Consider the following 25,678-nt stretch of genomic DNA (forward strand, 5'->3'; position numbering starts at 1 on the left):
ATATAATAATAATAACTAGGACTGCGCGCAGTACTGAACGGGCCCTCGCAGTACACGCGTGTCGGGGCATGCTGCCGTCTGGGTTTGTGCGTTACAGGGGCCAGGCTATACCACCCCTATGAATTTCATTGCGTTAAGTCTTATGGTCTGGGCACAGTGGCACTTATTAAATTAAACTGCCACCAGAGCGCCACCTAGGGGCCGATCAATAAAATCTTCAAGGATTATCCTCACGAGGGCATTGACAATAAGTATACCAAGTTTGGTGTTAATCCGACCAAACGATTTGGAGATATAAAATACTTCAATTTAAAGAGCGCCACCTAGTGGTCATCGGCCAAAATTTTGCGGAGAGCCTCGGGCTCATGGGGAAGTCGTAACCTGAGTTTCATGTCATTCAGACACACCAATGTGGAGATATGCAACACTTTGTGTTTTGTGTTGATAATAGCGCCACCTGCAGGAAGTTGTTATTTAATAACTTGAGTATTCTTTGGGTAATCAAAATTCTTTTAATAACTTTTTGTCATGAGGGTCCATAGATGCTGTGTGAAAAGTTTGGTGCAAAACGATGAAATTGCCTAGGAGGAGTTCGAAAAAAGTAGGTTTGCAACATTTCGCGAATTTGCGGAAAAAAAACTCCAGGCGAAAATGGGCGTGGCCTATATCACGAGATATATATAAATATCGAGATTCAGCACAACTCAGTGAACGCGTGGATGTGCGATAAAGTATGTGGGAGTTATTAGCCAAAACGCACTTTCCTTTATTATAGCGCCACCTATTGGTGAAAATTCAGGATGACAATAGATTATAAAATTTTTCGCCAGGTATGACTTATATTCAAAGTTTCATGAGTTTTGGGGTATGTTCAGGCAGTGAAAAATGCGATCATTTCGTCACGAGAATAAAAATAAAAATAAATAATCATTCGAAATACAATAGGGACCTCGCAGGTCGTTGCCTGCTAGGGCCCTAAAAATAGCTCATAAGAGTTTAATTGAAGAGCTGATATCTAGCCATTTTCCATGGTTTTGTTGATATTAACCAAAATCATTATCAAGAAAACCATGGAAAATGTCTAGATATCAGCTCTTCAATTAAACTCTTATGAGCTATTTTTGTTATTATTATATTTGTCCAAACAAATGTATCTTTAGTTGTACCAGGCATTAAAATGAACAACAAAGTGAAGAAAACAATGGTCTAAATTTTTTTCCATGACTGTATGTCACAAAGGAATATATTGCATATTTCAACATTCATCAGCCCTGTTAGTAACCGAAAATGTAATAATCATTAAAAAATACTAATTGATGGTAATTTAATTAAAATGTTTTAAAAACTGTAATGGAAACTCCTGTCACTCCGCTCAAAGTAAAATCATCTTTCCCTTCCTTGTAGATGGGCATGTCTCCCTCCAGGATGCCCCAGGCTCAGGGCATGATAGCCGGACACGGTGGTGGGAACATGGTGGGCCAGACAGCCAGCCAGGGACCGTTTCTGGCGCAGACCCAGTTCCCTCCAGGATCGACTGCAGTCGCTGCAACAGGTGCCATGAACGTCACCGTGGGGCCCGGCATGGGCCAGCCACCTGCACAGGCTGCCGTCACCCAGGTGAGACAAAAAGAGTCGAGAGGTGTGGAGTTGTAGTAAACAAAGTCCAACAACCGACTGATTTCAGTAATGCTATCCCATATAGTGTATCTACAACGGTGTGCTAATTCCAACCAGCTGCTGGAACTCAAACTCAAACTACTTTCACCAGTCATACTACGCACTAATTGCTCTTGAATTGTTCTCATACCAATCACAAGGAGCTCTCTAAACCTCAAATTGTGTGTGGTGTTGTTTGTCTGGTTGACCTTATGACTACGTTTGTCTGCTAATCTTGTGTGTGTGTGCGTATGTGTGTGTGTGTGTGTGTGCGTACGTCGCCTGCCCTCTGTGTGTGTCCTTCTCTCCAGCAGCAACAGCAGAGCGCTAACCTCCCCATGAATGCACTTGGCCCCTCGTTGGGCCCTCAGCTAGCCTCCTCCCAAACCCCCTTGCACACCACGCCTCCGCCTGCTGCCTCCTCCGCCTCCACGGCTGGGGGAGCCACTAACCCGCCGCACCCCCAGCCCTCCAGCCGCAGCTCCACCCCCACCCTCCCTGGCCCTGCCCCAGCCCCGGGTGCCACCCCGCCCCGCCCCACCCAGCCCCAAACTCAGGCGGAGCTCCCTGCAGCAGCACAGACGCAGCCCCCGCCTCAGCCCCCTACCACGCCGGTGAGACTTAGACCCTCAGCATGCCCTCCACTCTGCCCCCCCCTCCCCTTCCCCTGCAGATCCCATCCCTCTGACTGCCATGTACCAACCCATCCCATCCACATCCAATTTTCTGTCTGATAACTGCATCTTCACCACTGTTTGTAGCATCCATCACAATGGGAATGTTGCATCTTTCAACTTGAGGGAGCGATACGGAAGGTGTTCATCTGTGTTTGTGGTTTAAGCCCTGCATGCAAAAAATAAATTGAGCTGTTGCCAGTAGCTCATTCTGTTTTTTTTCTTTCTCTGCCTCCCTCCTTTGTGTTTCAGCTGTCTCAACCGGGGGCCAGTCTGGATAACCGGGTGCCCACACCAGCCTCCGCCGCCGGCGCCGACCTGCACTCACAGCATGTTGGAGCAGACCTGCCCACACCGGAGGTCAAAAAAGAGGCACAACAAGAGTTTGAGGCCGCTGGCGGCAAAACTGAGCCCAAAATGGAGGTGGGTTGATGTGATGTCTGCATTTCTGAAGAATAATTGTTCATGTTTGGTCCCTCACCCAAACAAATACACCATTCCCATCAGTCCTCTTCTGCCTTTCTCTTGATACATCCCTGGCCTTTCCCCTGTCCTGTACATAAGCATGAATGGAACGGTGTTGTGCGTCTCGGTTCAAGCCACTTTATTTGTTCTGAATTGGGGACAAAAGGTTTATTAGATTAGAAACTAATTTGTGCATTCATGCTCAAATGAGTCTTCTCTACATATGCAGGCAAACATATTAAAAAGTTTAAATAAAGCTTCATGAAGCCTAAATTGATTACTCTATTAAACATGGCAAAAAAGTAAGAGAGTCAATTATCTATTTATCTGTGGACATCATTAGGGATAAGCATTATCAAGGTTTTGTTACACTTAGAAAAGAGATTAAGAAAGTTTAGTTGAATTTTTGTGATTGTGCACAGGGGTGCTTTGATGCACCAGAGTGGTGTCGTCCCTGTTACGGACCTTATTAAGTGGATTGGGTATTAGCCATGGCGTGATCGACCTTCATTTAACTAAAAATGTCCTTGTCGGAGTTATACTAATGTTCTGTATTCAGGCTTTCAGTTACATTAATTCACTCTGAGTGACTGAGTCATTGATGATAGTTACAGCTCACACATGAGGGCTGTTTGCCTTGTGTTACCTTGCACATAAAATATTTGCAATGAATTGAATATAATTATATAATAAAAATGAAGCAGACACATTTTATATTTGGGGAAAAGAGCACTGTTAATGGATTGCTACTTAGGTAGTGGAGTCTGTATCTGGGGAAAAAAGTTGGATTGGTGCATTTTGAGAGTAATGTTACACCTGCACACTGACTTGAAGCCGCAAAGTTAATTCAAATAGACCAATTTCACCAAAAGGTGACAATTTAACTTGGATCGAATTGCCATCTCTGGAATACTATGTGATAATCATATAATTACACTCCTTCATCCTTCATTTTGAGAACTTAAGATTATCAAAAGGCAATAGAAATTGTATGTGATGCACATACAAACCTTTCACACTGACACAATCAATCAATCAATCAAATCAATCAATCAATCAATCAATCAAATCAAAATTACTCTATTTATCCCTGAAGGGAAATTCAGTTAGTCTGGTAGCTCTGGAAGAATGAGACAGTCTGATGGCTGTAGGAGTGAAGGATCTTTTGAATCTCTCCGTCCTGTAATGGAGAGAGAGGAGCCGTCCACTGCTGTTTTTTTGGTCCATAAAAGTTTTGTGTAGAGGATAATCCGGGTATTTCAAGATGGCCTCGAACATGTTGACAGGTCATCTCTCCACCACCTCCTCCAGTGTGTCCAACCTGGCTCCAACCATAGAACCAGCTCTTTAGACCAGTCTGTCCAACCGCCTTCATCTCTGTGTGTGATGCTGCCTCCCCAGCAGACTGCAGCATAAAACAACACACCACCACCACAGACTGATAAAACATCTGCAGCATCTTACTACAGATGTCAAGAGATCTGAGCTTCAAGAAGAAAAAGAGGCGGCTCTGCCCCTTTTTGTAGAGAGCCTCTGTGTTTAGGGACCAGTCCAACTTATTATCCAGGTATACACCTAGATACTTAGAACTTGGCACCACCTCCATGTCCACCCCACAATTATTCACTGGCTGAAGGGGGGGCTTGAACCTGCAGAAATCTGATCATTTCCTTAGTCTTTGAGGTGTTCAGTAGGAGATAGTACTTGTGACTCCAGTCACTGAAGGCTTTTATCAGATCCCTATATATATATATATATATATATATATATATATATATATATATATATATATATATATACTTGAACTTCAAATAACCAACAAAGAAAACATTCAACAGATAATCAAATTCTTACATATGAGAGACTGATGATGTCAGTCGTCTTTTTGGCGTGGTTTTAAAATGACTGTGGTGTAATGAGTTGTTTACTTTTTTCTGTAGACTGAGGAAGACTCTGCTTCAACGGTGGTGAAGAAGGAGGAGCCAGAGGAAAAGCCGGAGCCGATGGAGGTGGAGGAGAAAAAGCCGGAGATGAAGACAGAACCCAAAGAAGAGGAAGAGGGTGGAGCCAACGGAACCAGCTCCTCATCCCCCTCTCAGTCACGGAGGAAAAGTGAGTCTGATGCCAAGGGATGGATAAAATCTGTGTAGAGTCTACGGCTGATCCACTCAGTAAGCCAGTAACGTGGATACGTCCACTCTGTGCCAACTGTGAGACAGTCGCAGCTTATTACGAGTTTCATTTAAACTTCTTACGACAACAATATTAGTCTGGCACTGACTGATTGAACAACGTCCAGACTCTCGTAAGCCTGCTTTGGTCTTTACACAAGCATTTTACACAAATAATGAACCAACAGTGAACCTGCTGGTAGAATATACCAGACAAATCATGATGCCAATCACGTGTGAAGTTTCTGTGAGAAGGCAGGGAACAGTGTGTTAAATTGAGAAATAATTAAAACTCAGGCACAGGCATGGAGTGAGCAATTTTATTGTTTAGTTGGTGTTAAGTATAACATAGGCATGTCACATTTTTGGTTTGGTTTTGGTGTCCATTTGTCGTTGTGTTTCTAGTGTTGGTCTGACTAAAATAGAAGGAATCTCTGTCTGTATGTGTATCTTTTGACAACAGTTTGTCTGATCGACTTCACACTTGGCTTTGTATTGCTGAGGACTCAAGGATGTGCAGCTCTTGAGATCTACAGAACATATTTGTTAGTATTGCGTTATGTACACAATGTATTGGGAGAGGATCCCTATTTACTGTAAGAGCTTGCTCTCCGTCGCTCGCTGCTGTACATTCAAGAACAGATGAAAAAAAGAGATGAGGGATAGAGACAGAGCATTTTAGCAAACTCAAATAACTGCATGAAATTTTGATATTTTGGAAATGAACACTTTTATTCCTGAAAACAGCCTGGTCCCAAATAGCAATCTATGACGCATATACTCTATTATTGCTAGGGGACACAAACATGTAATGGCAGATGTATTGCTCAGGACTCATAGAAGCACAGTGTGAAGTTGGAATGGGCCTCTGGTATTTCATGAGAACCGCTCATCCAAATAGGCACGTTTTGAACAGTCACTAGTTTAAAAAATTGGTAACAGGTGGTGTTATACAGACAAAATGCAACTAGACTAAGGTTTAATGATTCTGTTGTTTACTAAAAGGTCAAATGTTATACAGAGTTTTAAGAGCTTGAACCTGCGTAAAATGTAGCTTATATAGGATGCAAAGTCCACTTCCTCACAGGTTTCTGTTTCTTCTCTACTTTCTGTTACAATGCTGCCATTAAACATAATCATGGTTCTTTATAGCATATTGAGATCTAATTAAGCATGAAAAAGTGAAATAATCAGTATATTGTATATACTGTATTTACTGTATATACATATGCTATTAACCACAGTTAAAAGGTGCTGGAAAAGTTTGAAAAGCACCTTGAAAATGCATGAAAGTGCTCAAATTTGAACCAGGTAGTCAGTTTTTATAAAGGTTCGGCACAGCAAAATGTTCTCAGTTTACCTGTACAGTAAACTCTGATTTCCCCCGACTTTTTTATGTTAAGTTTACTTACATGTACCTTGCCTTTTCCATTTTTCAGTCTTTAAGCCTGAGGAGTTGCGTCAGGCTCTCATGCCGACTCTGGAGTCTCTCTACAGGCAGGACCCGGAGTCGCTGCCCTTCAGACAGCCAGTAGACCCCACGCTTCTGGGTATCCCTGTACGTAGCACTCATGCCACCTGATGTTTTTACATGATGATGATGGGATGTTAACAGTTCTGGTTGATGCACGTAATTCAGCTGCACTATTTTAGCTCTTTGTGCTGTAACACTAAAATGCTTCGTTCGTCCCTCTCTGTCCAGGACTACTTTGACATCGTTAAGAACCCAATAGATCTGTCCACAATAAAACGCAAGCTTGACACGGGCCAGTACCAAGAGCCCTGGCAGTATGTTGACGATGTCTGGCTGATGTTCAACAACGCCTGGCTCTACAACCGAAAGACGTCCCGTGTCTACAAGTACTGCTCCAAGCTGGCCGAGGTCTTTGAGTCGGAGATCGACCCTGTCATGCAGGGCCTGGGGTACTGCTGCGGGAGGAAGGTGAGACGAAGGAGGTGTACAAATGCAGTAAACAGAGTCGGTATGGTTTTGTCTGTTAGCCGTAAATGGCTGTTAGACAAATAGCTTTTGTAATGTGGCTGCCAGTGTTGGCTTTCTCTTTTGACTTTTTGAGTTTTGTTTGGTAAAAGACACACTGTTTGACTCGCAAAGTGAGAGCAAATGTTTAGTCAAAGTCAAAGCCAAATATGACATGTCACAAGTAGTTTTATTGAAACTGTTATTTCAGTTAACATAAATACTGTATAACAGCATGAGTACCTTTTCTTTCTTTTTTTTTTTTTAAATCAAAGTGCACATTTAAATAAAAAAAATATCTTAAATAAAAATAGCCTATTAAATAAAATAGGCGAAATATTTATATATACATATATAACAACATTACTAAAAAAACTAAATGTGACCAACCCTAGTAAGGGCAGCATTTATATATATTCAAAGATAAAAAATTCAACGATATCGATGTATGCGATATGGTCTAATTCCATATCACATTTAAAAATATATCGATATATCGCCCAGCCCTATGCATATTACTTTTCACCATGCGATTGTGAATATGTAAGTTCTTTGTCCACTAAAGATGGGGTTGTTTAAAATTTAGCTGCTAAACGAAAGAGCAGACTTTAATCATAATTAGACTGATGGATTAATTTTCCTACTCCTGATGCAAAGCTTTCATTAAATGTGTGAATCTTGTTTGATCATTTTTCACAACCTTTGTGGTCTTGCTTGTTTCTGCAGTACGAGTTCTCCCCTCAAACCCTCTGTTGCTATGGCAAACAGCTCTGCACCATACCAACTGGAGGAACATACTACAGTTACCAGAACAGGTACCCGTTTCAGTCCGTCTCTCTGTGCATCTATACATGTAGTTTGTGTTTGTCCGTGTGCATCTTTGCAGTTACGGTCGGAGTGAACTCAACTATGCATTGGGTACAAAATTATTGCACTCATCAGACATCTCCTCTCATACGTGTCGCACATTTGCATGCACAGTTGTTCATTAAGTGTTTTGATGGGCAATAAAATGCAGCCATTTGAACCGTATTAGCCGCCCCCTGCAGCCTGGGATCTGTTCCTCTGTAGCTCCAGAGGGACCACTGTGATCCAGGCAGTGGTGTCATCATTACAGCCTCGGCTTTAATGGCTCTGCCTCCAGGTCCTGGCACAGTACGAGACTACAAAATGGTTTTACTCACAACAACATTTATTAACAGCCAGGTTCCAGTGTTGTACATACAGGCGAAACACTCTGACGACTCTTCACCCAAAAGAGTGCCGGACACAGAGCTGCAGAGCACTGTGTTGATTGTGTTTTGCTCAGCATCTATCGAGGGAGTGACTTTAGTCTTGCTGCGCCCTCTCTTGTACGACAGATGATAATATAAAATGCTTTAGCCGCAAACAGCGTTGCCCATCAGTGCCTTTTCCTCTCAGTTAAAAGCCAACAAATTACTGCTTGCATCATGTTCCCTTGTGCCCCCTGCTGTATCAACAGAGTAACTGCAGCCCCCTTTTCACACTTAAACTGGGCACTTTGAGAGCGGAGCAGCATAGAAGCAGTAGTGATACGGGCCAGCCTGACAGACAACATGAGGCTCCTGCAGCGTAGTCCATTTACACTCTCAATGGGAGCTCAGGGATTCCCCACTCTGTTATACAACACAAAGGACAAGTGTTATTTTGTGCACAATTGTATTGGGCACACAAGTGGCTGAGCACTAACTGTTGAGCGGTGAATGCGCTGAATGTTAAATGTGTGTTTTTGCAGGTATCATTTCTGTGAGAAGTGCTTTAATGAGATCCAGGGGGAGAGCGTGACGTTAGGAGACGACCCTGCACAGCCACAGACGTAAGTGAACCAGCCATTGATTAACCCACTATTTAAAGAAGTGTGCATGCTTAGAAACATATTGTGCGGGTATTTTCCTCACATTATCTGGAACTTATTATTTTTGAAGCGCAAAAGGAAAAATCCTTCTCACTTAACCCTGTCCAGGTCAGAGTACCAGGTCAGTGTGTAGATATTCAAAGTCTTGCCCTAAAACACTTCAGCAGAGTTTCTAGTAAAAGTGAGAATGTTTCAGCTGTGACAAGCATCTCCCTGTTTTTGCTAACATGCTGCTTGCATTATGGCATTCCTAAATGTAGGTGTTGTGACTTAAATATGGTGTAGGCAGTATTTTGTAAAATACATATATATTTTTTTAAAACTGCCAGAATTTGAAAATGCAGCCCTCCTAGCAGCCCCCCCCTCTGTCCTAAGCCCCTCCCACCAAACAAGTCAGTCATTCCTATAGCTACAGTTCAATGAGAATTATCATTCTGATTTCTTTGCAAACTTGTGAGCTGTAACGCCTTTTGAGATGACTGAGCTTTGGCAGGTTAGCAGAAGGCTAAACTACTGAACCACTTCATTGACATTGACATGTATTTTAGTATGTTGATTGTCAGATTCTCTTTTTAAAAATATCCGACTTTTTTCGGGGCTGCTTTGAAGTGTAGGCAGTTGTTGCCATTACTGGAGTAGCAACTTTTTCTGCAGGATTTTTCACCATTGAATCAGGTTTTTACTATCTGAAGGGACATGCATGTACATTTGTAGAAGGCCCAACCCAAAAATTACAAACTGTCTGCTTTAATATTCTCTATTTAGTTTATTTGTTTGGATTTAAATTTTAGCATGTATCATCACATGTATGTCTTAAACAGCCTTAGTCTGTTTCTGTCTTATTCTGAGTCATATTCTGGATTATGGAAGTGGCACTGAACAAATTGTTATTGTGACCCCACACAGACTTTGGCAGCAATGAAAAATAGCACAGAGCCAAGTACTGAAGATGGAACATTTGTTTGTGTGTGTGTCTTGTTTTTCTCACTTGCTCTGGTCTTTCTTTGTCCCTTTTTCTTCCTCTGAAATTTTAGGATGATATCAAAAGACCAGTTTGAACGTAAGAAGAACGATGTTCTCGACCCTGAACCGTAAGTGGATGAAAACCCCAGATCCTCTTAGTGAGACGCACTGACACAGACAGAGAAGTTGTTCTTTCTGTGCTTCTTTTTCAGAAGTTAGTCTCACATGTGTCGAATAATCATTTCGCTGCTTTTTTCCCCTCTTACGTGTTCCCGATCGTATCTTTAAAAGTTATTTTCTGCCACCCACATCTGGCTTTGTGTTTGAGTCTGCACATTTTCTCTCGGATCAATCACTTTGGTTCCAGCGAGGCCTCAGGGCGGCTCAGCAGCGCCACCTGCTGGCTGTAACTCTGTGTCAAAGCTCTGTCCGTCCAATGAGAGTTATTCCGTCTGGGAAAGCTTAGTTCTTTGATAGGCAGTGATTACATTGTCATTATGACTTGGTGGTAAATAAGATGAACTCCCATTGGCTGGCTTGAAAGTGTTTAACAACTGCAGGTACATTAACTGGAATGGACAGCTGCTAAGATACCAACATTCATACACATAATACCCATCGGGAACGTGCCTCGGACATTTTTAAGAATTTTTATATGCTTAAATTACGTCAACACAAATGGACAGTGCTGCAGTGACATTTTACATAGAGATATCTGCATTTGTACCATTTGGCAACACTCTTAGTGAAGCAAACAGTGAGCCAGGTAGCATCTTGAAAGGAGACTTGTAACACTCAGACATTTCTTCAATTTGAATAAGCAAAAAAGTTCAGAGATCTACACAAAAATCTGACAGTTTGCTTGTATTTCTTCAGGTTTGTTGAATGTAAAGATTGCGGACGGAAGATGCACCAGATATGCGTCTTACACTACGAGGTCATTTGGCCATCTGGGTAAGATATCAACTCCTACTTTTAGTAGATATGCATATTTGTGTGTTAATTGTAACACGTCTAACTTCTATCTTTTTCTCTTCCCAGATTCATCTGTGATAATTGTTTAAAGAAGAGTGCAAAAACACGGAAGGAAAACAAGTTCTCTGCAAAACGTTAGTTAAATTCCCTTTTAAATTTTAAATATCAGCCCCTTTAATCAGCTTCCCTCGTAACGTTGCTCAAAATGTCAACAGGTTATTGCAGTTTTCACTCACAAGCACTGAAGACACAAGTTAATATAAACCACCTCCACATGCACATGGGCTGCATGTGTTTCTCTCCAGCAGTGGCAACCTTGTTTTGTTTTTTTAATGTTGGCCTTGTTGTCTCACTGGTATTTTCTTTGGTGTTTGTAACCCTGGAGAACAATGCTGATGACCTTTATGACATATAATACTAACAGATTCTAGGGCTTTTCTTGTTGTTTTAGATTAAAGGCTTTTGCAGGTTGTTCAGCTGCCCAATGTGGAACCCCTACCTTTTTTTAAAATACAAAAACAATTTCTTTTTTTTTTTTTGTACATTGTAGGGCTGCAGTCCACACGACTGGGAATGTACATAGAGGACCGTGTGAATAAATACTTGAAGAGACAGAACCACCCAGAGGCCGGAGAGGTGTTTGTGCGAGTGGTGGCGAGCTCCGACAAAACGGTGGAAGTAAAACCAGGCATGAAAGCCAGGTGAGAGCATCACTGACAGGAAGACGGGAGAACAGGAGGTGCATGTAATGTCGGCCTGTCGCAGAAGTCAGCGGTGCTACACTTAGACACACTTTTCTTGAAATATAAATAAAAACCCCATTAAGTTCAATTTAGTTCTTCAATAGAAGAACCCTGTAATTTTTAAAATTCAAAGGATGTTATCAATTCTAAGTCAGGCGCTACAATTATAAACTGACAGTGTATGCTTTGAAGAACAGCAGGAGTTAGATTTAATGTATCACAGCTCGGTTCAGACAGATAGTTGACCAGAAAAGATGTTTGGCCATGTGGCAATATTCTTATTAAAGATGAACCCATTTAGGCCTAAAACGCCTGGAAAAAATGCCTGTAAAACCTATGGTTGATTTTAAAATAACCCCCTAAAACCTGAAGTTTTTCTGGAAATTCAACAGAAGTGTCAACGCCTACTAAATAATCGATTTATCAGCCTCCGTAGCAGATAGAAATGAAATTCAAAAAGTATTTGAGAGCTTATACCTGTTATATCTGAGCTCCCTCCGCTATAGTCGTCTTCTGCCATGATTTCAGTTCTGGAAAAGTCCCATGTTGCATTGCGACACTCCCACATGTATCCTGATGCATTTCATTGGCCAAGAGACCGAAAATAAGTGGAAAAAACTACAAATACTACAAAACGACGTATCTCCTTTCCCGGCTTTAATGATGGAGTAACGCAAGAGTGCCCCCGGTTTTAATGGTAGAAATGCGGTAATGCTTTCCCGGCTTAAATGGGTTAAAGTAAGCTCTCTTCATTGATGAGAATCTTTCCTTTTCTTTTTAAATGCCCAATGTAATCAGTAATGGTTGTTGTCAGCACTTTATAAACCAATGGAAAAATTTCTTCACCAAGGCGTCCCTATGTAATGTATGTATTTTCGAATTAAAGCACCTTTTTTATGACTTTATACTTGAAATTACTGGATTTAATAAACTAGAAATGGTCAAATAAATGAACAACCAAAGCGTCGACAGTCAACATGAGGCAGCCCATAATGTAGCAGCCGCCTGTCTCACCCTCTCTGATTTGCAGATTCACTGGCACAGCTTGTATTTGTCCTGAGCTTATAGTTTATTGTCCCTGCCATGCAAAGCTGAACGCCCTCTATAAAGCGTTTATACACACTCTGAGTGATTGCGGAACCTGCATGTTTGACAAGATGGAGTGCACTCCCTCCCTCAGTACCTCAGAGCGTTGTTCACCGTTTCATCACACGAGATCAAAGTCTGCAACGCTCGTCCCATCCTCGCAGGTTCGTCCAAGAACCTGTTATCATCAGGTTGACTGATTTAAGGCTGTTTGCTTTTTATTGACTCAAGGCCACTTGACTTGAATTGTCCCATTATGCTCTCGAGTGTCACTATAAGCGGCGACACACAAGGCAACTGACGGGCAACTCATGACTCTTGTTTCCCAGAAACCTTTATAGTCAAAAAAAAGAAAAAAAAAAGAGAAGCCTTTTAAACCGTTATTATAAAACGTTTGAGCTGTGCTGGACACTAGAACGTATGAAGGTGCTGTGTTTCACAGCAGACCTGCCCAACATCATGACGAGTTTTAGCTTTAGAGTTTTATCAAGTTTCAGCAGATATTAATTCAAATCCAAATACAGGTGCATCTCAATACATTAGAATATGATGGAAAAGTCTCTTTTCAGTAGTTCAAGTCAAATAGCCCTAACCAAGTATTGAGTCATATAGATGGACATACTTTTCCGAGGCCAACATTTCCATATTAAACATACTTTTTAAAATTGGTCATTTGTATTATTCAATTGTTCAACTGTTTTTGAGACACTGATTTTTAGGTCTTTATTAAATATAAGCCATAATCATTATAATTAGAAGAAATTAAATAAATTAAGACATAGAATGTTTCATTCTGTGTCTAATGGATCTATATGTTTTATTTGAACTTTTTCAATTGAATTACTGACATAAATAAACTTTTCTATGATAATCAAATTTATTGAGATGCACCTGTATAAGAACCTTTCTCCACTTTGCTAGAGATCTGGTCATTATGCTGCTGATACATTTTAATACTTGATTTTCCTTCATTCCGACAGATTTGTGGACACGGGTGAAATGCCTGAGACTTTTCCCTACAGAACCAAAGCACTTTTCGCCTTTGAGGAGATTGATGGCGTGGACGTGTGCTTCTTTGGCATGCACGTGCAGGAGTACGGCTCTGAGTGCCCATTCCCCAACACTAGGTCTGTATAGCCTGTTACTGTATGTACTACATGGCGATAAAGGACTGGATCTTTGCTTTTATGAATGAAGTTGATCATGTTCCCCCTCTCTTCCTGTGCAGACGGGTCTACATATCATACCTTGACAGTATTCACTTCTTCAGACCTCGGATTCTACGAACAGCAGTGTACCACGAGATCCTCATCGGCTATCTAGAATATGTAAAGAAACTCGGGTAAATTGCTCTAAAACTCCTTCTCCGCTTCACCTCTTGAAAGAAACAACACGGGCAAGAGTCTGTGGAGTGAACTTTGTGGTGTGATTTAGTTCTCAGGAAGCAGATGTCCTAACTGGAATGGTCCCTTCGGTCGTCTTATTTTTGTGGTCTGTGTTTGCCTGCAGGTACGCCCAGGGCCACATCTGGGCGTGTCCGCCCAGTGAAGGAGACGACTACATCTTCCACTGCCATCCTCCCGACCAGAAGATCCCCAAGCCGAAGAGGCTGCAGGAGTGGTACAGGAAGATGTTGGACAAGGCCTTCGCAGAGAGGATTCTGCATGACTACAAGGTTAGGAACAAACAGTTTCTTGTAAATGCTGTCACAATGCTTACATTTACAGTCATAGAAAAAATTATTAGACCACCCTTGTTTTCTTCAATTTCCTGTTAATTTTAATGCCTGGTACAACTAAATGTACATTTGTTTGGACAAATATAATGATAACAACAAAAATAGCTCATAAGAGTTTAATTGAAGAGCTGATATCTAGACATTTTACATGGTTTTCTTGATAATGATTTTGGTTATTATCAAAAAAACATGGTAAATGGCTAGATACCAGCTCTTAACTTAAACTCTGACACAACAAATGTACCTCTAGTTGTACCTTATATATGTACCTTTTAGTTGTGTCCAAACACATGTACCTTTAGTCGCACCAGGTATTAAAATGAACAAGAAATTGAGAAAACAATGGTCTAATAAATATTTCAATGACTGTACATGATAATCTGTAATAATAATAATAATAATAACAACAAAGAAGGACAAATGTACATATGCATGTAAAACTTTTAATTCATTTGTCATGCAAGACAAATGTCTTGATTTTTGATTTGCTGCATTCCCAGTAGATTTCTGTTCAAGTCTAAACACAATTGCTTCTTTGTTGCTATTAACAAACAAACATGCTCAACATGTGGGATTACTGAATACATCTTGACCAGCTTGAATCATCCATGCTGCTGTGTCTTCCCCTCAGGACATCTGCAAACAGGCCACAGAGGACCGCCTGACCAGCGCTAACGAGTTGCCGTACTTCGAAGGCGATTTCTGGCCAAACGTGCTGGAGGAGAGCATCAAGGAGCTGGAGCAGGAGGAGGAGGAGAGGAAGAAGGAGGAGAACACAGCCGCCTCTGAAACTCCTGAGGTGCGAACGTTGTGTCAGGATTTGATGATGTGGATGAATTTACAACTCTTTAAGTCATGTTTATTCTTTTTTTGAAGCCGTTTTGCACTTCCAGGCTTCTATAGATCAAACTTAATAAGGTGTTTTCTTGAATATCTGTTATTGTATTTCTCCCACAGGGTACGCCAGGTGACAGTAAAAACGCTAAGAAGAAGAACAACAAGAAGACCAATAAAAACAAGAGCAGCGTGAGCCGAGCCAATAAGAAGAAGCCTGGGATGCCGAATGTAGCCAATGATCTGTCCCAGAAGCTCTACGCCACCATGGAGAAGCACAAAGAGGTCAGAGTGGTTTATACCTTTTCAAATAGATATTCGATTTTAATATAGAGCCAGTTTATGTCCTTACTGTTTGATTTAATGGTACTTCCACCCTAGATGTAGTCTTTTAGAACGTAAATATATTCACATGTTTTAATACCAGTTTCAGTTTTGCTCATGCTTCTCTAACTCTCATTTTTGTGTTTGTCTGCTGAAGGTGTTCTTTGTGATCCACCTCCACTCCGGGCCCATGGCCAACACCCTGCCGCCCATCGCTGACCCCGACCCCTTGCTCTCTTGTGACCTGATGGATGGCCGCGATGCCTTCCTGACTCTGGCCAGGGACAAACACTGGGAGTTCAGCTCCCTGAGGAGGTGTAAGTGGAGCACCATGTGCATGCTGGTCGAGCTGCACAACCAGGGACAGGACAGATTTGTCTACACCTGCAACGAGTGCAAGCACCATGTGGAGACACGCTGGCACTGCACTGTGTGCGAGGTGAGTTATTACCATTAGCATGCTGTGTGTTTTTACACTCGCATTACTCGTGTCTGAAACTGTTGGAATGTTAACAAATAAAGAACAAAAGTGGTCAGTCTGTGTTTAATTTCACATGAGGATAAATCATTACATACTAATAATCAAGAGCATGTTTGTGAAACTTTTGACAAAACTATTTGGTTAGACTCATGTTAATGACTTTGTCCCCATCTGCCTTTTTCTGTAGGACTTTGATCTGTGTATCAATTGTTACAACGCAAAGGGCCACGAGCACCAGATGGTGAAATGGGGCCTTGGCCTGGACGACGACAGCAACGGCCAGAGTGGAGAGGCCTCCAAGAGCCCACAGGAGAGCCGGCGCTTAAGTATCCAACGCTGCATCCAGTCGCTGGTCCACGCTTGTCAGTGTCGCAACGCCAACTGCTCTCTGCCGTCCTGCCAGAAGATGAAGCGAGTGGTGCAGCACACCAAGGGCTGCAAGCGCAAAACAAACGGCGGCTGCCCTGTATGCAAGCAGCTTATCGCTTTATGCTGTTACCATGCAAAGCACTGTCAGGAGAACAAGTGTCCTGTCCCGTTCTGCCTGAACATCAAGCACAAGCTTCGCCAGCAGCAGCTGCAGCACCGGCTCCAGCAGGCCCAACTGATGAGGAGAAGAATGGCCACCATGCAAGGCAGAACCATGCCCCTACCGTCCCCGCCGGCCTCCGCTGCCCCCAGCACTCCCACGTCCCACGCCCAGCCCAACACTCCTCAGACACCCCAGCAGCCGCTCTCCAACCAGCCGCAGACCCCCAACTCAGCAGGCGTCATGTCCCCCTCTTTTCCCAACGCACCTCGCAATGGCCAGCCTCAGACGCCAGTGTCCCAGGGCAAGCCCGGGCCCCAGGCCTCCCCTCTACACCAGCAGCCGTCCCCTCTCCCTCAGCCGCCCCAGCCACCTCAGCAGCTCCAGCAGCAGCCTCCACTCGCTGCGGTCAAGATGGCAAGGCACATCGAGATGATGGCGCAGGCCCAGCAGAACCAGCAGAACTACCGAGTCAACATGAACGGCTTGCCCATGAACCCCCAGCAGACACAGCAGCGCATGACCGGACCAATGCAGCCACCCATGCAGATGGTGCCAGGGCCCCGGGGACCACAGGTCATGCAGCCAGGTCAGTGGCCTGTAGCTGCAGGGCAGATGCAGGCAGCTCAGACTCAACAACCAGGTCTTGTTCCAGGCCAGACCCCACAGCAGGCCATGACCATGCAGCGAGCCATGATGCCCCCAGGCCAGCAACCTCAGCAGGGTCAGAGGATGCTGATACCACAGCAGCCTGGTGTCCGGCCACAAACACCCCAGAGACCTGGAGCCATTGCACCCAACGCCCTGCAGGACCTCCTCCGCACCCTCAAGTCTCCCAGCTCGCCCCAGCAGCAGCAGCAGGTCCTCAACATCCTCAAATCAAACCCTCAGCTCATGGCTGCTTTCATCAAACAGCGAACAGCAAAGTACCATGCCAACCAACCACAGCAACAGCAGCAAGCAGGTCAGCAGCAGCCTGGCATGCCAACAATGCAGACCATGACCATGCCAGGAGGGGCGGTGCAGAGGCCGGGGATGCCCCCGCAGCAGCCTCAGCAGCCTCCTGCGCAGGGCATGGCTGCATTAGGGGCTCAAGGGCAGCTGATAAACACAGCACACAACACCAACCCCCAGATCCAGGAGATCTACCGCCGCCAGCTCTTAAGACAGCAGCATCAGCAACAACAACAACAACAACAACAGCAGCAGCAGCAGCAGCAGCAGCAACAACAACAACAGGGAGTGATGTCTCAGGGCCATCCAGGCCAGTTTCCTGCTCAGGCGCAGGGCACACAAGCTACGTACTCCCAGCTCCGCATGCAGCAACAGCAGCAGCAGCAGATAGCCATGCAGGCAGGTTCAGGAGCTGCCGGGGGACCCATGGGCCAGCTGCCACCCATGGCTCAGATGGCCCAGCCCGGCATGGGGTTGGATGCCACCAAGAACTTACTGCACCAACGAATGCTCCAGCAGCAGCAGCAGCAGCAACAACTTCCGCAGCAGCAGCAGGCCGTCCTCAAGCAGCAGATGGGTTCTCCCGCCCAGCCCAGCCCCATGAGCCCCCAGACCCACCTGCTGGCTGGCCAGCCCCAGGGTGGAGCCCACCTACCCGGCCAGCCCACACTAGCCAACGCCCTCAACAACCAGGTCCGCTCCCCGGCGCCAGTCCAGTCCCCCTGTCTGCCCTCGCAACAGCCCCAGCAGCAGCGGCCACATTCCAGTCCCTCACCGCAGGTCCAGAACCAGCCCCAGCCTTCGCCGCAGCACCAACATCCACCCCACTCGGGTTCCCCCCACCCGGGACTCGGGGGCCCACTGTCGGGGTCCATGGAGCAGGGACACTTGGGGACGCCAGAACAAAGCGCCATGCTACCGCAGCTTAACACGCCCAACAGAGGGGGGCTGAACAGTGACTTGGGGATGGTGGGAGACGCTACAGGGGACACTCTGGAGAAGTTTGTGGAGGGATTGTAGCATTTCTGCTCGGAACTAAAGAACACAGTCTCTCTCCCAGGGACCCCCCCTCCCACCCCTCCTCCTCCTACTCGGACTCTTTGTCCTGTTAGAGGGCTTTGTTTGTTCTTTCTAAGGTTGAGAACGTTTTTTTTTTGTTTTGTTTTTTTGTACTGACATGTAAAAAGTTTCAACTGTTGTAAAAAGAAAAAGAAAATTTGGTCGAGGAAAAAAAAAAAGTCAACTCTTCTAGGGTATGTAATTGTTTCCTAAAAGTTGCTTCTTAAATGAAATTTAAATCACAAAGAATATATTTTTTGGTTGAGACCAAATGTGTTCAATACTCAATTTATTTTTGGTTTGTTTTTGGTATGCTTTCATGCCTTTCTCGTTTCTTTTTTTCATTTTTTTTTCTCAAAGAAAATGTACAATTGCATTATATTATTCATATCTTTTTATTTTGTACCTTTGGAAAAGAAACTTAAAGCATTTTTGTGTTGAAACTGTAAAATAATTTGTGGGAATTGGGCCAGGTTTTCGTTTATTTTCTCAAGCTGTCATTCCTGGCAATTGTAATCTAGTGTTGTACCATTACTCCAAGACAATGCGTTCAGGGACCGCTCCCCTCCTCTTTGTGTGTATGAAGAGCACTCAGTTGTATTGAAATAGGAAAATGGACCGCAGCAGTTGTGTATACACAGGCATGTATACAGGCACACATGAAGACACTGACACAAACCCGCACCGTCACTAAAATAACTACAGCTGCGACTGGTTTCACAAACACAGACAACGAGGACTGCAACCTACATCTCAGTGGCCTGGAATTTGGAAAAATCTGTCTTGCAGGTGTGGAACATTGTTGCTTTGACATTAAAAAGAATTTGTCATACTTTTTTTGTCATACAAATGTTGTAAAGTGTAAAGAGAGTGTGAGAAAGAGACCAGCCCCCTAAGCTGAGGTGGAATGATCACCGGTTGTTTTGTAGGCCACATCTCTGATGGCGCCCCATCCTCTAAATTTTACACTAAGCTGTGTGCTATCTAGGGATGAAGGGCACATTTGAGATTCACCCTGAGGAAAACTAAATGTTATCAACCCTCATTCCTCTCTCACGAAAACTTGAATTAGGGGGATTTACTTTTTCTCCTATTGTAAATCAAGTTATTAAGCAAAATACTATAAATATAAGGAAGAGAGATTGAAATCACTGTATAAACTGGTTAAAAGACTCATTTCTTACTTATATACCATATTGTTAAATAAACTGTGTGCAGCAGAAGAACTCCAGTACTCTGTTGACTAAATATTGAGGCATCACTCCTGTGTTCTACTTTGTGTTCATTTGTTTCAGCTCAGCAGTGTTTCGTTGATGCTGAATTCATGTTTTCAAGCAGATGGCAATATATCAAGCAATACTGTTCGTTTGTCCCGTGCTGTCCAGAAAGTCTTAAGCACCATAACTCTGGGTTGTCCTTCAGTTGTAAGACTGGTTGAAGCACAGTGTCTCCATAGTTCTTCCCGAAAATAACTTTTTATTTTTAATGAAACAGTTTCTTTTTTAGATTGCTATCATTAGGGCCCGAGCAGGCAACGACCTGCACATTGGTGTGTCTGAATGACATGAAACTCGGGTAACTACTTCCCCATTTGCCCCTGAGGCTCTGTGCAATATTTTGGCCGATGACCACTTGGTGGAGATCTTTAAATTGAAGTATTTTATATCTCTACATCGGTTGGTCGGATTAACACAAAACTTGGTACAATTATTGTCAATGCCCTCCTGAAGATAACCCTTTAAGGGTTTATTGATCCGCCCCTAGGTGGCGCTCCGGTGGCAGTCTAATTTCATATTTGGCACCGTGGCCACACCATGACATAACTAGGACTGCAAGCAGTATTGAATGGGCCCTCGCAGTACACGCGTGTCGGGGCATGCTGCCGTCGGGGTGTGTGCGTTACAGGGGCCAGTCTATACCACCCCTATGAATTTCATTGCCTTAAGTGTTATAGTGTGGCCACGGTACCAAATATGAAATTAGACTGCCACCTAGGGGCCGATCAATAAAACCTTAAAGGGTTATCCTCAGGAGGGCATTGACAATAATTGTACCAAGTTTTGTATAAATATGCTAACTATCCCTTTAATCCTCATACAGTGTCTGAAGGAGGACTCTTAACTGATATGTATGAGTTAGAAGAGGCAGGTAGCAATGGTGGAAAGTAACTATGTACATTTACTCAAGTACTGGACTTAAAGTAATTTTGAGGTACTTTTATGTACATTTTATGTAACTTTATACTTCTACTCCACTACATTTTGAGGCAAATATTGTACTTTTTACTCCTCTACATTTAACTGACAGCTTTAGTTACTTTTCAGGTCAAGATTTAAAATGAAAAATTTAAAATTATTACCCATTTTTATAAATTAAAGCACCTAAAAGTTTATTAGGTAGTTAAAATGAGCGGAGTTGAGTCATTTCACAGTGTGGTATTAGTATTTTTACTGAAGTAAAGGATCTGAATACTTCTTCCACCACTGTCCTTTTTACTTCTTTTACTTTTCAGGTTGAGATTTAACATAAAAGATGCGCGAGTCGCTGCGCGGTGCACATGCGCAGTGACTCGCGCAAATCTTGACCTGAAAAGTAACTAAAGCTGTCAGCTAAATGTAGAGGAGTAAAAAGTACAATATTTGCCTCAAAATGTAGTGGAGTAGAAGGATAAAGTTACATAAAATGTACATAAAAGTACCTCAAAATTTTACTTTAAGTCCAGTACATGAGTAAATGTACATAGTTACTTTCCACCATTGCTACCTGCCTCTTCTAACTCCTACATATCAGTTAAGAGTCCTCCTTCAGACACTGTATGAGGATTAAAGGGATAGTTTGTGCATTATTCTACAAAACTTGGTACAGTTATTGTCAGTGCCCTCCTGAGGATAACCCTTTAAGGTTTTATTGATCGGCCCCTAGGTGGCACTGTGGTGGCAGTCTAATTTCATATTTGGTACCGTGGCCACACTATAACACTTAAGGCAATGAAATTCATAGGGGTGGTAGAGACTGGCCCCTGTAACGCACACACCCCGACGGCAGTATGGCCCTACACACATGTACTGCGAGGGCCCGTTCAGTACTGCTTGCTGTCCTAGTTTTATACTGCACCTAATTTTCCACAGATTGAAAAAGTGGGTGAGTTTGCAGTGTCGTCATAGTTTCAGAGCAGAGTGCATGATCACACTCACAGGAGTTTTTAATGTAGGAGTAGTGACGCAGCAAATTGCACATAGTTCACATCTCAGACACAGAAAAGGCCACTAAAGTAACAATCATTTCATGAGCAGGAATAGTAAAATGATAGAGGGAACACATCGTACTGGTTACCTCGCCTTTATTTGAAAGTCATCCATTGTAAAACATTAAAATGAAAATCACCCAGCCATCTCTGCTCGTGTCTCAAGTAAAGGCCTGAAACTAAATTTAGAAAGCCCAGTCGAGTTAGAACAAATAAAAAAAATTGGATAAATATGATTCTGCAGTTCCAAGTTACCAAAGTGTAATGTAAATAAGGCAGTTAAAGTCATGATGTCATCCCAACCTCTAATTTAAGTCATAAGCTTTGCAAGGGTCTTTTAATTGGAATAGAAACAGACTATTTCTAGAACAGATGAATGGATGGACTTTCTACAAAAGTACAGTTTTATGAGATATCTGAATTAGTCTTCAGTCCTGTCTGGCTTCCAGGCTCATAAATGCATTTAGACGTGACAGTTAAGTAAGGATGAAAAGGGAGGATTAAAACATGATACTTCTTGCTATAGTAATCTCAGTGCAGTCAAAGACATTGCCAATATACCAAAATTATGAAATATAAAAAGACTATTTTAAGGATCTGAGTAAAGTTTGTAGACAGCGGTTCCTGCATGAGTTGTGATGTTATGACCCATTCAAATACGTAAAGGCAGAATTTTATTCCTTAGAATACACCTCTCCCATCCTAAATAGTTAATTTAAGACGGATAACAGGATAAAGACATTTGGGATAAAAGATGCCTCAGTCAAACATCTCATTCAGATGCTAAAATGTACCTTTGGTTATGTTTGGATGGAAGTGTCATGATCACGATCACGGGAATTATATATATATATATGTTAGATAAAGAAATTGTTTGTTTTTTTTAAATTGTAGAAATCATCACGTACAACATCAGAACATAACAAAATGGGCATACTCTGACAGCCATGACTCTAAAAACATTTAACATGCCAGCAGGATCTGGGGTAGATGTAATAGTGTAAAAAAAAAGTTGTAAAGCAAAAAAGACAATAATATGAAAATAACTAAAAGGTAGGCAATACAATTTAATTATTTAAATAAAACTCCTGTAGCATATTAACTATATGACCACCTTTCATACTCTGATAATTAGGATGTAATCAAAATATTACTTAAATTCCTTTCATTTTTACAAAACTCATTTGTCATTGAAAACCATTCATCTTGAGACAAATATGATGATGGGATAAATATGCACAATTTTGTAATGCAATACTTTCTATTTCTTGGGGACAACAATTTGGGAGAAGTCATGTTTCCCAAGTTTATTTTAAATACTACTACTACTAATAATAATAATAATGATAATAAAACAATAATGATAATTATAATAGTTATAATGATACTACTACTACTACTAATAATAATAATAATAGCGCTTTTATAAATATCTAATAAATAAATGTAAAAATAATATATAAACGCTTTACAACTAATATGTAAAATATAAAATAAAGCATTAATATTTAATGTCATGCAAGATGTATTGTTAGATTTGTTATAAATGCTTTTGTTCATTTTTTTTTTTAACTCAAATTTTATTAATTTTTGGTATAAAACAATAGAAAACAGCTCAGCGTCAGTGGGGTACATGTTCTTAGAAATAACACTCAAATGTCTCTGATATCAGAATTTTCGGTGGTGTCTCTGTATTGTGATTTGTAGTCTGTCCACTTTTCACATTTCTTGTCGAATTTTGCATGCTGGAGTCTCAATATATATGTGAGTCTTTCCATGTTGAGAATCTCTTCAACTGTGTCCAGCCAGTTCCTCAGAGTGGGAGGTTCCTCCCTATACCATTTCCGGGTGATTGCCTTCTTCGCCGCAGCCAATAGAATTTTAACCAGATATACGTCTTCATATTGTACATTTTCCCTCGTCAGATTACACAGATATAATATCTCACATGTCTTTGGTAGTTCATATCCCAATATTGTTTTCAATTTTACCCACACATCATTCCAATAATTTCTCATTTCCTTACATTCCCAAAAAACATGACTGTGACCCACATTCTGCTCCCCACACCGTCTCCAGCATGTTTGTTGTGTAGTTAAAAATTTGCTCTTTGTTTTGGGCGTAATAAAGAACCTGATCATATTTTTCCAACAAAATTCTTTCCACATCCTGGAGCTGGTGGTGGTTCGCTGTACATCACATATATTAATCCAGTCCTCTTCAGTTAATGCTATTTTACTTTCTTTTACCCATCTGTCTCTTATATATAATGTAGAGGTTCCTCTGTTCTTCTCTAGACCTTGGTACAGTGCTGAAATCACTCTTCCAGTATTGTTTCTATATGCATTACACAATGTTATAGTTACTTTATTCAGCTCCTGGGGAAGATCTGGTTTTATTTCTTTCTCAAAGAAGTCTCTAACTTGGTAATACCTATACTGATCGTGATCCTCCAGTCCATATTCCCTCTTCAGTTTTTGAAAGCTTTAATTTTGCCCTGATCCATTATTGTGCATATTGCTGTAATTCCCTTGTTTATCCATTGTTCGTAAGTACTATCCATTACACCTGGTTTGAATTTAGAATCACAAGCCAGCCAGCTCAGAATTTTGGTTTCCCGCTCTAAATTGTATTTTCTAATCACTATAAACCAGATTTCCAGAGTGAATCTCATAATTGAATCAAGCACATTCTTATATTTTTTAAACATGTCCCTGTTTGCAATCATACTTTGGATATGGTATCCCTCATTTTTTAATTCAATATCTTTCCACCTTGCAGCATATTCAGGATCACACCAATACACCAAAGGTCGAATCTGTGCGGCATAATAATATTCTAAAAGGTTAGGTAAGGCTAACCCTCCTTTGTCTTTGGGAACCTGAAGAGTTACGTACTTTATCCTTGGCCGTTTTCCTCCCCAAATGAAACAAGAAATTTTTTTGTTCCATTCTTTGAATTGTGCTGTGGGAATTTCTATTGCTAACGACTGGAACAAGTATAAAATTCTCGGCAGCACATTCATCTTTATGATTTCTATCCTGGAACTAAAATCCAATGTCAGCGCTGACCATTTTTCCATATCTTTTTGAATTTCTTGATTAAGAGTCCCATAATTAATTTTGTACAGTTTTGTTAAGTGTCTACTAATAATTCCTCCTAGGTATTTTATTGTTTTTGCTTTCCAGTTAAATTTATATGTTTGTTGAATAACTTGGGGTGGGGTATAGTTTATGGGTAGTACCTGTGTTTTTGTCACATTAAGTTTATAGCCTGACAAGTAGTAAAATGTATCCAGTCTTTCCATGAGTCTTGGAAGACAGACATCTGGTTGTTTTAGGCTGATCAAAACATCGTCTGCAAAGAGCCCGATTTTATGTTCTGTGCCCTTCACCTCTATCCCTGCTATACCTTTATCTTCTCTTATTGCCTGGGCCAGAGGTTCGATGAAGATTGCAAATAGAGTTGGTGATAAGCAACAGCCCTGTCTAGTAGATCTTTCCAGTTTGAACCAGTTAGTGAGACTGCCATTTATTTTAATTCTCGCCTTCGGGTCTTGATAAAGTGTTTTGATAATGTTTACTGAGTCTGTATTAAAACCGAATCTTTCTAAACTAAGATATAAAAATTTCCAACTGACACTATCGAAAGCTTTTTCTGCATCCAAACTGAGCAGTAGTGCACTTTCTCCCTTTTTTTGTATTTCTTCAATTATATGTAACGTCCTCCTTATATTATCTTGTGTTTCATATAAGTTTCGAGTCTCTTAGCTAGGATGGTTGTATATATCTTATAGTCACAATTTAATATTGATATTGGCCTATAATTTTCGCAGAATTCCTTGTCTTTCCCCTCCTTGGGAAGCACCGTGATTATGGCTTCTTTCCAAGAGGGGGGAATCTTTCCTTTTTTTAAGGTTTCATTGAAT

General features: G+C 41.9%; 1 protein-coding gene across 2 annotated transcripts in view; it reads left to right on the plus strand.

The window, feature by feature from the left end:
- The window catches only part of crebbpa (CREB binding protein a), a 49,379-nt gene extending 30,041 nt beyond the window's left edge, over positions 1-19,338 (plus strand). Inside the window, exons 13-31 of one of the 2 annotated variants that reach the window (XM_059336095.1) lie at positions 1,405-1,617; positions 1,968-2,270; positions 2,583-2,753; positions 4,736-4,907; positions 6,406-6,524; positions 6,669-6,908; positions 7,671-7,759; positions 8,701-8,781; positions 9,855-9,911; positions 10,660-10,737; positions 10,825-10,892; positions 11,309-11,459; positions 13,568-13,714; positions 13,816-13,929; positions 14,097-14,262; positions 14,957-15,124; positions 15,283-15,444; positions 15,641-15,922; positions 16,152-19,338. In XM_059336095.1, the coding sequence (XP_059192078.1) occupies positions 1,405-1,617; positions 1,968-2,270; positions 2,583-2,753; positions 4,736-4,907; positions 6,406-6,524; positions 6,669-6,908; positions 7,671-7,759; positions 8,701-8,781; positions 9,855-9,911; positions 10,660-10,737; positions 10,825-10,892; positions 11,309-11,459; positions 13,568-13,714; positions 13,816-13,929; positions 14,097-14,262; positions 14,957-15,124; positions 15,283-15,444; positions 15,641-15,922; positions 16,152-18,467 (5,097 nt within the window). In that variant the 3' untranslated portion in view covers positions 18,468-19,338. The remainder of the gene's footprint in view (positions 1-1,404; positions 1,618-1,967; positions 2,271-2,582; positions 2,754-4,735; positions 4,908-6,405; positions 6,525-6,668; positions 6,909-7,670; positions 7,760-8,700; positions 8,782-9,854; positions 9,912-10,659; positions 10,738-10,824; positions 10,893-11,308; positions 11,460-13,567; positions 13,715-13,815; positions 13,930-14,096; positions 14,263-14,956; positions 15,125-15,282; positions 15,445-15,640; positions 15,923-16,151) is intronic. The other variant, XM_059336104.1, reaches the window with a different exon arrangement.
- Positions 19,339-25,678: the final 6,340 nt, after the last annotated feature.

The sequence above is a fragment of the Centropristis striata genome, chromosome 1, assembly GCF_030273125.1.
Source record: "Centropristis striata isolate RG_2023a ecotype Rhode Island chromosome 1, C.striata_1.0, whole genome shotgun sequence".
NCBI classification, from domain to species: Eukaryota; Metazoa; Chordata; class Actinopteri; order Perciformes; family Serranidae; genus Centropristis; species Centropristis striata.